Source organism: Crocodylus siamensis, chromosome 1 (genome assembly GCF_052110815.1).
Source record: "Crocodylus siamensis isolate JL-2025a chromosome 1, ASM5211081v1, whole genome shotgun sequence".
Taxonomy (NCBI): Eukaryota; Metazoa; Chordata; order Crocodylia; family Crocodylidae; genus Crocodylus; species Crocodylus siamensis.
Window position 1 is genome coordinate 377,187,622 of NC_143395.1, and position 13,126 is coordinate 377,200,747.

At 38.5% G+C, this 13,126-nt stretch overlaps 1 protein-coding gene across 4 annotated transcripts in view; it reads right to left on the reverse strand.

Annotated features, from left to right (window-relative positions):
• Positions 1–13,126, reverse strand: part of FRY (FRY microtubule binding protein) — a 447,808-nt gene that overhangs the window by 113,867 nt on the left and 320,815 nt on the right. For all 4 annotated transcript variants that reach the window (XM_090027939.1, XM_090027923.1, XM_090027916.1 and 1 more), the window contains 5 exons: positions 11,888–12,056; positions 11,042–11,132; positions 7,652–7,734; positions 2,536–2,686; positions 1,384–1,487 (listed from right to left, as the gene is read on the reverse strand). In XM_090027939.1, the coding sequence (XP_089884065.1) occupies positions 1,384–1,487; positions 2,536–2,686; positions 7,652–7,734; positions 11,042–11,132; positions 11,888–12,056 (598 nt within the window). The remainder of the gene's footprint in view (positions 1–1,383; positions 1,488–2,535; positions 2,687–7,651; positions 7,735–11,041; positions 11,133–11,887; positions 12,057–13,126) is intronic.

Below are 13,126 nucleotides of genomic sequence, written 5' to 3' on the forward strand. Positions count from 1 at the left end.
TCCAGGCCTTATATATCCTGTTCTCCATTTCACCACTAGTGATGGGGCTATGCAACTTCTAAGTGGCTGGGGGCCAAACATCTTGCAGGCTGTGCCAGCTTAGGCCTAAGGCCTGTGGGCTGCACCAGGCTGAGCTACAGGGCCTCTGGGCTGCATAGATGTGGCCACTGCCTTGAATATTACTTCTAGTCTTAAGTATCTTCATTGATTTCTCATAACAGATCTATTAAAACATAACGTTTTAGAATGACTCATAACATTTCTGATTACAAATGCCACAGCTGTATTTTTCAGACCTCTACAACTGAACCAAACTGGCTAATTAGCTAGTTTATCAGCTGTAGTTACTTGTTTGGTTCACACTACACTAAGGCTACACTCTTTGTCCTTTTAGCAACTTCTCATGATATCTGATGTCTTGATTCCAAGTTAAGTTTGAAAGGGTAAATCCATTTTTATTTTTAAGCCAAATGTTGCCGTTGCCTAGAATGTTTTAAGATTGGTTTTGTATACTCTTTTAGAGCTACCTGTGAAGAATTCAGGTGATAGGTATTTTACATAATCTTGTACGAAAGGTACTGTAAGTGTACACAGCAAAAAAGGACAGGATATCTAGAAGTCTGAAAGCCTCAACAGGGGTTTTGTATGGTTACAAGGTCCCTGTTCTGGAGGCAGGAGCCAAATTCTAAGTAGAATCAAGGATCTCATCTCTATCAACAGAATCTTTCAAGCACTGAGAACTCAAGCCCCATGGCCATCTGCAACAGTCCTGCACTCTGCCAGGGATCTTAAGGTATTCTAGAGTGCTACAGCACTCTGGTTAAGAATCACTGGTCTACCTGCTCATTGAATCCTGAGTGTCTGTTCTGAGACTACTGACAAGAATGCAAATTAGTTGCAATTATGGTGGTAAATTTTGGATTCTGGCCTTCTTCCCATTAAGAACTCAATTGAGAGTGCCAGTTATTATTAATTCACTGCATATGTTCTGACTATTTTTATAATGTACTACAGAAAATCTTTAGCACTTATATAAGAAAGATAATATTTATACAGTTCTTAGCTACTTTAGTATGGTAAACACTTGTTTATGAGAGCTTGAAATGTCTTATTAAAATTAGGGCAAAAGAAGGCAACAAAATACTTGGAGCAGTGAGTGCTGGTATAAAAAATGCTGCAATAATGACTATCCAGATGATCAAGTTCATTTTCAAGAACAGATGTTACAAAACACCGGTGAGAAAAGAGAGAGCTTATAAAGGTTATAGGGGAAGGTATGAAAAGAAAATTTTAAATATTGCTAACTCCACTGTCTCATTGAGACTACTGGCACTGGAATGCACTCATACTTTAATTCTTTAATTCTTGTTCCACTGGTCTTACCTAAAAAAAGAGCATGAAGTAATAAGGGAAGGTGGAGGGCCCAATCTTCTCTTACACTGTGATCCACTACCATTTCGGTCATGAAGATGACAGCAATATTGCACCTAGTAAGAAAAATCACAACAGGAATTTAAAAACTTCTAGGAGACAGAAAACAGAAATAGGCTATGCAATCACATGAGAACTGATAAGACATGACAAGGTCGGACATGGGTTAATGCACTAGATATACAGTGCTGGGAAATGAAATTTAGCTCTTGACATGTATCCCAAGTGAAATTAGTTTCCAATTTATTCCAGATCTACATCTATCACACAATTTGGTAGAGTTCATGACTGCTGCTCAGCACACCAGAAACAGTAAGATAAAATATAGCAGGCTTGGCTCACTGCATATTCAGGATGTACTCAGGTCATAGCTTTCATGCAATTGCCCTCTTATTCAGAGCTGGAACTGATTATTGTTTTACTTTTTACATTGCGATCATTTCTTAAAAATCAGCAATATTAAAACTAATGTTAATAATGATAATAATGATAATGATAAGGGCATACACAACAGTGCCCTGGACTGATCTCTGTCATAAGCTCTTATGGTGCAAGGTGCATTTAACCAAAAAAAATGAGTATACATAATGCTTTATTGCAAGAATTAAATAATCTTTATATTTTGTAAAATTTAAATTTTCTTTTGAATATGATAAATGTCAAAATGAAGTCACAGTACCTGAAATTATAATACTTTACTGTAAAATACAATTATTGAAATTAATAATGGTATTCACGTCAATGGTATTCACGTCAACATAGTACAACAATGGTATTCATGTCAATATAGATTATGTAAAAGAGGAGTTCCAGCATATGTACAGCATAGTAAGAACAAAAAAAAGGAAAAATCAGGAGAAAAATGTTTTTTGAATAGCAATTTTTAAAGGATTGGGAAAGATAATGTTCTAGTTTCTAGTCAGGTTTTGTTGCTTCAGTACTTTCTATCAGTACTTCTGATCTCACCCACCAGGAACAAGCTACAGTTTTAATGAGGCATTAGAACTATAAAGTCTAAATGAAAATCTTTCTGATTTCAGATGGAAATATTTGGAACAGTAAAAATGTATGGTGGAAGATGAATCTTTTCTCTGTAATGCTCACCTATGTAGGGGTCCCCGTGGCGTGATGGTTTCTGGGAGGTAGTCAACTAGTGGTGCCCAGCATCCCCCATTATAAGGCATTGGCAAGGGTTGTGGCTGTTTGGTTTCAACAATATTCAACAGCCAGCTTGTGTATGGAGAAACAGGATCATCTGCATGGTAAAGTAATAAAATATGTTTTAGCATGTCGTAAAAACCAACAGCTTTATTATTCAGGGTTGAAAAAAAGTTCATGCTAAATGCAGTGGTTCAATCATTCAGAATCATTTTGCAGGATGACATTAGGCTTGCAATAATAAATGCTGCATGCTTAATCCCTCCTTCACCAATGTAACATAGTTCAAGCAAGCCGCGCCATAGGTGCTGACTTTTAGTTTTGCTGGTGGGGGGTGTGGTGCCTAACATGATGCCCACCCTGCCTCTCCCCCTCCCCCTCCCCTCTTGCAGTGGCATGGCTGGAGCAGAGCTGAGCAGAAGGGGGGAGGGATGCCTAAGATGATGCTCCACCCCCGCCCCTGCAGTGGCATGGCTGGAGCAGAGCTGATCAGAGTCTGTAGGGGGGTTGGGGGCAGATGCAGGCTGTCTACTACAGGCTCAGAGCTCCTGCTCTGCTGCCCTCCCCCTGGGAGCCCTGTGCTGGCTATGTCGCCAAAGTGAGGCATTCTGTGTCATCCAGCAGTAATGGGGGGCACAACTCTGTGCTGCTGCCCCTGCTACTGCCAGGCAGGCACAAGGCACCTTACTATGGTGGTGTGGGGCTCCCAGGGGGAGAGCAGCAGGGTGGGGAGCCCTAAGACCACAGTGGGGCAGCCCACATCCACGCTTGCCCTGCACACAAGTCTGGGAGGCACATGCATGCATGGGGGAATCCGTTATTTCCTGCAGTAAACAGACACTTGGATCCCTTCACGATACTGGGAATCTGGGACAAATGCTGTTCCTGAATCATGCAGCCCAGGACTGGGTCTTGATGTTCCCATTTTGGGACTGTCCTGCATAATTAGGGATGTGTGGTTACCCCACCCTCTTCCCGAGGGGGGGTCAGGGCCCTTGGGCCCCCACATAGTGCCTACAGGCAGTGCTGAATTGTATGGGGCTGCAGCTAAATTCCTTTTTTTTTTGGTTTGTTTTTTAGTAACTTAGGATCTATATCACAGAGCAGATCACTGGCAATGAATGGACTCACTCTTCAAAAATTAAAGTTCAGTCAACATAACGGCCACAGCCTGGCATCTGTTGCAGGGAGCTATATAGCAGTGTCATATTCTTGTAATGCCCCACTGAATCATGCTATAGAGAAGCTAAAAATTAAATCTGTTGATTTAGCAAGAGAAAACAAGGAATGTGAAAACATCTTCAGCGTGGTAAATTTCTTTCAACGGGGATGAAATATTTATTAAGCTTCTCAAATATGCATTTAGTTTAGGTTTAGTGAGACAGCTGTTGGATGTAATAAACAATAGATTTTTTCTTTTATTCCTGTCCATCAGCTCATCAGCAATGTTGTAGAATGAAATCTTACCACCACTTTATATCTTGTCCCTGCTTCATGGCCTCATTCATCTTTAAAATGTTTTGTTCTATGTCATCCTTCAGAGTCCATGCAATGCATTCTCAAGTTTTTCTCTATTTTTTATTCATTGTATGTAGATATGTAGCATCGTGTTGAGTACTTTCCAAATCCCTTTCTGACACATATCCAAATAATTGGAGTTGTCTTTCTGAAATATTCTAAAATTAATTTCTTATCCTGCCCATTTCCTTAACCCTTAATTTCTTCTTTTCTGCATTGTTTAAATTCTCAGTGTTGTCTCTCAGCCAGTTAATTTATGTAGCCAACATTTTATGTTGGTTCCTCAAGCTCCAACATTCCCATTGGCATGCCACTTGTCTCATTTACACTACTTTTAATTCTTATCAAAATGTCTCCCATGTCTTCCAGAGTGCAGGAGTGGCAAGTCTGATTTTTCTTTTCATGTCTTTTTACTATTACCAAATACGATCCTTTAGGGAGTGAATTTTTTCCATTTATTTTTTTCTCTCTGGCTTAAATTTATGCCAACTCTTTTTGTATTCCAGTAGGTGATATTTTACTCCTTCTACAGATAAATCTAGACATTTTAATCTGCATAATTAAATTTTCTATAAATAGAGTTAAATAGGATCTATTTGCCTTACAGAACTTAGGATGATGATTTACCAGATAGTTTCCAAGTTTTGCACATAAAAACACAACATAGCTGTTATTTACTATTAATCCATTTAACAGTACAATAACTACCCCATTAAGGCACAGAATGTCCCTGTCCCTTCAGTAAGGTTTTGTGTGAGCAAGGGAGATAAGAAGCTTTTTATCCTTTCAAATAAGATCTCTTCCATAAAGACCAAGGGGAAAAAAAATCCTTGTGCAGAGGGGCAGTGACAGACTGATCTGGACTCTTGGGAATGCAATCTATATGAAGCAGGTAGGGGAGAGTGGAGAGAAGCCATGGTACAGTTTCGCTTTCTGCAACTGGTCAGTTTGTGCAGCTTCCCGGACATGCAAAAGGTAGAAGCATGCTTGTCCTGCATTCTGAGGAGCTGAAAGAAGAATTATCCTTCTTCCAGGTGTGAATAAATGCCTGAGAACTCTAAACATGCCCATATAAGGCACCTCATTTTAAGTGTCACATATTTTATCTTACATCTTGATATTTGTCAGAAAACCTAGAAGTAACCACTGCACCATTCTTTTTATAGTTGTGCAGGTTAGCACTTTGCAGGTAAAATCAGGGATAAACAGATGCACGGCTTGAGGAGATGGACCAAAGGAAAGTATCACCTTTCTTAACTTAGGTCTTGATTTGGTGTGAGTTTCTTCCCACCCCCCAGTTTTCCTGAAAAAACAGAAAGTTACTTTAGCACATAAGCTTGTTGCAAATGCCACTATGATTCAACCAACTGGAGAAAGCAGCCTGCTGTTTTTGGTGCCAGTTGTGGTAACTGCGTAACTGGGTATGCAGTTAAATTGGTGTGTTATACAAAATGGAAGTTGGAGGGAAAAGAGAATGAAGACTCTGAATTAAGGTGCTGTGCTTTGATACTAAGTCAAGAAGAGGTTTGGAAAGACAAGTAAGGCAGGTAGGTAGTATGGTGAAGGGACTACAAATAGAACTGAGGGCAAAGACCCTGCATTCTAATTATGACTTTGCCACAGAATCCTGTTTAGCCCTGGGCAGTTTCAACAAGTCTGTTTTTCAGGCTTGGCTATTTGCAAGAGAGAAATTAGCAACATTTATTTACCTCACATTTTGTGATGACTGGCAAACTACTGGAAATATAGAATTATGCTCTTACAGCTATGGGCTGTTTTTTCCTCTCTGTTTGTACAGACCAAATTACACTGCTGATGTTCAGGAAGTAGGTCCTTTCTGAACTCTGAAGATGAAAAGCACCAAATGCATGGGTAAACTTTACTTAACTGCATGTTGGATTGATATAAAAAGGATGTAAGACTCTAGACCAGGGGCTGTAGGTCAGATCTGGGCCATGAAGTGATTGCATCATGTCAATGGATGCATGTGCATTGGGACCTTGGCAGATATAGGAAATCAGAGGCAACAACGTGAACAGTGACCAGGCTGAAAATAGCAATCAGTAGCATGTTACTATCCCAGCTGTCCTTAATTTCTTGCACACCCCCCTTCTGCAGTTGTGGCTCCTGCTGCCATCAAATTGGTCTTAGGCAGCAAATCGACAGCATGGGTGAGGGGCAGCTACAGTGAGAGAGCAGTACTTGGCACAGAACAGAGAGGACTGGGGTGGTAGTTTGTGGTTTGAGTGGTGCAGGACACAGAAGACAGTCACTAGCTTGGGTGCAGGACCCAAACTTCATTATTTACATCTCTGGCAGTGGCCCACCTTTAAAGTGAGCTGTGCTAAACTGGCTCCCAAAAGATTGCTGATCCCTTCTCTAGACAACTGCTGTAATCGTAACTAATCTGGAGTTCAGGCAGTAGTGGTATACCCATTTTTTTCTTAGTCTTCCAGTTCTTCTCTTTTTGGAGCCACTGTTCCAGAAATATTTAGTTTGCTACTGTTACCCCAATTTGATCCAAACAGTAATATTCAGGCTTTCCCAGTTTTTCATTAACTGGAGAAACTGATGATAGTGTCAAGTACTTCTTTAATGCAATCCTGTCTGTTTAGAAAGGGTACACAAAAACTCTTGCTTTCCTAAGCAGGAATCAAACAAAAGTACTTAAAATTCCAAAACTCCATTCAGCCAGCACTCTGCTATTCCCTTGAAGCCAGCTTGTCCAAAACCTTAGTTAAAACTACCCAGCTGTAGATGCATTTGAAAATATTCAAATTTAATTCATTCAATCCTCATTAACACTGCTGTATCAATTACCATATGCTGAGGAATTTTTGTCCTTTCTAACATATAGTTCAGGGTTTAAATGAAATCTGTTCATTAGCTTCTTTACCATCATTTACAGAAATGAATTCATGCTACCCCACTTCCCAAATTAATAGCCAAATTGAATAAATAACAGATATGTCAAGTTTCTGCCAATACTCTCTATATAAAATATCAAAGGCCAATTTCTACTCCTCTCCCAAATGCCCTGCCATGGGAGACAGTCATAAGTTAGTTACAGGTGACAGGGATAAGTTTTGGTGATGCAGTATGTCTGAGGGGCCACATAGCTATACTGGCCACACCTACATACTGGCAAGGCTTTGTTAGGGTGGGGAGGGAAGTGCTGGTTACATCTGTTACCCTGATGTGTCAAACGCTAATGTTCAGTGTGCTGACATAGAGCCCCTGGGAGCATTATATCTTGTGAAGTGAAAGCACTTCCAAGCACTGCTGCTTGGAAAGGCCTCCTTTTTCACTCCAGGAAATCTCTGCCTGTGCAGAGGTTCTTTTGAGCCCTGAGATAGCAAAGGAATGAGTTAAGCCTAAGATCAGTTTAAAAATAAAATGGGGAGGCTATCAGCACTGAACTTCCTAAGCTGTGCCTAGACTATACAGAAGACTTTTCCATGTTTTATTTACTACCTACAAATAAAAGGTTTCCTTTCCCACAAACATCCAAAGAAATTGCACCAGGCTGAATATAAGGACTTACTTTTGTCATCATCGTACGATCCTCCAGAGCTGTTACTGTACCTTGACTCTAGCCGAGTATGTACTCTGATTACATTACTGAACCTTGAAATGCAAGAAAAATCCTCATTAAAAGCTTTCTTTAGATTAACTTAACAGTTACATAAACAATTGCTTCAAGAAGAAAATATCTTTATTTTCATTATTTCCAGCTATGATTTCTTAATGTGTGAGCTGACAGCATCTTTTCTATTTATACTGCCTGGCACCTCCTATTTTGGAATCTGTCTGTGAGCTCTAACATCTCCCTTGTTTGCAAGAAGCTTTTGAAATTCAACAAAGGGGAAACCCTCAGGATACAAAACTATCTTTTGTTTGTACCATGAAATTATTCAGGCTTTTTTCAGGTATAAAGTGTTAACTACTGCCATTTCCTCAACATCACCTGTGATCCTTGGTGAAAGTTTGGTAGACTGCCAAAACAGTAACCGATTATGAACATTCTCAGGATATGGCCATGGTGTTATTAAGGAAGCAGTTGCAAATATGTTATAAAAATCTGAAAGCTGCCAAAGCAGGTGTATTGAAGGGTCTGGTATATAGCTGGTGGCAGACAAAACCCTTCACAATCACTCCTCGGACTTATCACATGGCTTTAGCGATTCATCCTTTTGCAGCAGCCCATCATCCATTGCTTTCTCCAAATTAGCTCCGAAAATAAGTGGCAGAAATTTCTGCTGCAGGTTCAAGGCCTGCTGATGATGCAAAAATGAGACAGAGACTGTCACAGTGAAGTCAGGAAACTGCATAAAGGAAACTGCATTACAAGAACATTAATAAAATCAAGCCCTCCAAAGTAAGGAAACATCAGATGTAATGTTTCAATTTTAATTTTTGCCCTTTAAGTGCACATATTATGATAGTTTCTTGTAAAACAATCTTACTCTTTTCACCCAGAGGACACCTACATCATTCAGGGCACACGATAAATGCATAAGAAGGCAAAATTAAGTTTGCTATCTCCCTTAAATCTAGCACTTACTGATTTTCAAACGCTTGAAATAATGTTCTTTTATTGCATTTTTCTGCATGCATATGAATTGAAGGTTATTGACATATTTATCTGGCTTTTGTTAAAAAGTTAGCAAAGTGTATTACAAGAAATGTTGAGGGGAAACACCTATAAAGAAACACACAATAACTAATTGTATTCTCAGCAGAATGCCATAACATCAATAGGGAGCATGGCCAATGACAGAATATGAGTGGACAGACTTTGAAAATAAAATAAAAGAGTGATAAAACACCATGTAAGAGACATGGTGACATTACAAACATATAGCTGTCATAACATGACACATTAATGACACAGTGCATTGGTGCCACACTAGAGTATCATTATGATATAACCCCTCCCTTCTTCTCCCTGCATCAAATTACCACATAAAGTAAAGCAAAATCACCTGGGAAAGCTATGATGCAGCATGATGATGTTGCACTGGCACAAACATTTTTTCTAGACCAGTCAGAGGTATTTTACACTTCTCAAAAACACATTCCTTTTATGTGCTATTGCTTCTCCAACATGAACTGTATCATCTAGTTTGATTATATGTTATTCCACAATGTCCCTATTCTTGTAAGAGCAGTTAAGAAACCTTCTATTACTAACTGTAGATTTTTTTTTATTATATCTTGACCCACAAAGTCAATACTAAGAGAAATTTCTAAGATTTACACGTTGTTTTTGAAGTACAGTACTGAAACAACTCATGGCTATTGCTTTCTTTGAATCCATAAATATCAATAAAAACTGTGATAAATTGACAAATTATTCTTCATTTCTTCTTAAGAGTCCTCCACTGGGGAGGAAGAATATATACCATGGCAGTCTTCCCTTTGCTGTCACTCTTTCAGTCTTCTGTAGGTTTGAATGCCAAGACCCTTGAAAGTACAGGCAAGTTTTGAACTGGTGCAGATAATGACAAATATTGTTCTAGCTGTCTGCCCCTCAGGTTTAAAAACTCAATGTAACACATTATAGTTATAAACTTTTTTGAAGAAATAATGAAAAGGCTACCTGGAGGCAAAGTGGCTTATTTTCCTTGCGTTCACACAAATCTTTCTGCTGCCTATGCTGATGTATCAGTCTGGTTACACTCTCTTTTCTAGCAAGTTTACAGACTGTACTTGATGCCTGATCACCTAAAAACCTAATCTAGCCCATGGCAAGGAGAAATTACTAGACTGATCTGAAAAAAGACAAATATAAAACAGGAAACTAGAGAAATTATTGGAGTAGATTGCCTTTGCTCATTTGAGCCCCAAACTTGTGAAAGATGGCTCAGATCCTTGACTCTGAGGTAATACTAATGGACAACAAAAACCACAGACTAACATACACTAATGGGCACATTTCCCTTATGAAGAAAAATGCTTTTACTAAGAGAAAAGAAAATAAACTTATTCTGTGCTATGGGATAAATTATATCCCTTCAACTTGTGTCTTTATCCATTCACCATTTTGCTGTAAGTAAAACAATAAATAGAGGATGCAGGAGACTGGAAATAAAATACATGATAGGAGCACTTGGCAAATACTTTTCAGATAAGGAAAATGGACTTTCCTTATCATATAGTTACCTCATTTAAAAGAGAGTGTAATGACATTTCTTTTCTCTGCGGTTAGGGATACCGGGTGCGTCTACACGAGACGCTAATTGTGCAGTGGCCTAATAATACTGTGCAGTAGCACGTAATATCACAAACAATGCTAATGTGCTACTGAACAGTATTATTAGGCTACTGCACAGTCAGTGTCACTTAAAAGGTGTTTGCCGGTGTGACTGTGATCTTGAATAGTACTTGATTTAGTATTTGATTATAAAGTACTAAATTGATTCTATTTAGATATACTTTTATATTCATTATATTTATTGATTATATTTAGTATTTGCTTAAAGAAGTACTAAATTAACTGCACAGTAACCACTGCATTAATGAACATGTAGATGTGCCCACTGAGGTGTACACAAATTTCCACCAACTGCCTATGGACCAAAAGGACATGATTCCTACTAAGCCAATTCCCTGGCTCTGCTTTCTTCTCTCCAGATAGAGTCTACAAGAATATGAGCTATGTAGCACAATTTGGTTAGAATAGGTCTCATACATATACAATAACAGCTTTTGATAACCAGAACCAGAACTTGGGTACAACTGCTTTTACTACCTACCTCCCTGAGTGCCAATTTGGAAGCATTAAACCATTCATCTTGGAATAAAAACAATGTTATGGTCATCAGCAAGTGCAAATCAGTGTAGTTCCACTAAAGACAATGGCACTTGGCTGATATTACCAGCTGAGGATATGACCCTTAATACTGAAGAAAAATGCACACATTCTACAAACCTTTCATCAGTTTCTTTCACCATCCTGCTCTCCTCCATGTCAGGAAAACTGTCTTGGCCAGCTACAACAGTGTTACTGCTAGAGGTGGTTCCTGTATGTGGGATGGCAACAAGCACACCCATTAAATATGGTACATAATATTTTTATGAGTTATTTTTCTTTCATACTAACATAACAAAAAACCCTGTAAGTTTCTGTTGTTGGCCACAGCAAAAACAGCAATTACACATATACAGTATCAGTTTCACTAGCATGAATTAATAATGACATCTCCAAATAACAGGTTCTACCTGCATGATCTGCAGTGCACCAAATGACAGGTTAATTTGGTGGCATTTTCTCATGCTCTGTACTAAGAGCTTGTTAAAAGCAGATTAATCTACTGTTTCTGCAGAACTTGGTAGGATGCTGGTGATGCTGAGCTTGACATGCAGTGTGTTATTGTGTCATATTCTCTTTGACTACCTTCTTCTGAAAGTGACATAAGTCCTTCAAAACTAGGCCTACAACACAATTAAGGTATTAGGCTATCAAAGAGATTTCCCTGCTGTGATTATGGGGTCGCTGGTGGCATATCATTCTGTGATACTAGTGATAGAAGAACCAATTCAAATACTTCACCAAATCTTGATCGTATCCTTTTCAAATGGTATGGAAAAGTGAATGCAAATTTACAAGACATGAAATACTCCATAAATGCAAAAACTTTTGCCATAATGTGAAACAAGGCCCTAAAATGTGTGCACTTGTATATATGGATATGAATGTGCATGAAGTAACTAAAAAAATCTGAAAAAAATGAGAAAGTAGTGAAAAGTCATAGCTAAAAAAACATTTAGCCCATACCAGAAGCAGCAGCTGAGGCCTTGTTGCTGGCAGTAAAACGGTAAAAAGGAGGATTATCACAATGCTGGACTATAGGGTTCACTGGGTCTGTCTGCTGCAGCTCAAAAAGCAGCTCTTCCATTGTTTGAATAGTGTTATTCCGACACAGATATATTGCAACCTTTTTGATCTGAAAAACATGACATTTATTAGTCTTCATACACAACAAATAAAACTAGAATAATGTATATAATCAATACACATTACACTTCAGCAATCTCATCAGCCTTAATACATATATTAATATTGAAAAGACGCTAGAACAATGAAATTAAGCTCTGTTCATATTAATACTAATATAACCCCTGCTTTGATTTCCTTAACAGCAAATCACTGATCTGGTTCCTTAGTCCGTTGTTCTCATCCAGAATTTTTAAATATGCTAAATGAAACTGTCATTTTATTTAGTATAATGCTGTACCAATATCATTATTAGTATAGCATATATAGTGCTGTGTCATTAAAACACCTCATCATTACTTCTTAATTATCCATATTAAGCATTTATATTCTGAGTATATTAATTGCCTCTGAGCTGAAATTGGCCGTACTTCACAGGTCCCCAGTTTCAACCTGAAATATCAGGCTTATGTTTCATTTGTGCGTAACAGCCAAGCATTTTTACGCACAAAGAATATGGCTAACCATTTAGAAATGTAACCAGTGTAACAGTACGCGTAAACATAACACAGCTGTTACGCATGCATCGCATGCCTTCAGCTTTGACAATCTGTCCCAGAAACAACTAAATAAGTATTATTTAAACAAATTGTATAGAAAAGATTTTGTTGGTTTGTTCGCCAAGAACTCATCCTTCCCTGTATCCACAGCAGAAATTCCACAGATGGTTGATTCAAGATCTACTGTACTTTCAGTACGTTCATTAGCTGACTATTCCTCCCAAGAAAGCCTGCTCCTAAGCATACAATGCATGTTATCAACAGGTCAGTAAGATTTACTACGCTGGACTCACTGTTATTCAAAAGAATGGCACCCCCCCCCTTTACTTTCATGGAACATTTTGTTTCTTTTAATCTATCCAACACTTATTGTGCATTTCCTGAGTGATTTATATATTTTCTAATTATTTTACTGTCTTTTTTGACACAGGGAACATGCTCTTGTTTAAAGACTTCATTAAAGTAACTGAAGAAAGCTGAGCTTGTTTTATCTCACTGCAGTTAATACTAAAGGAGTGTG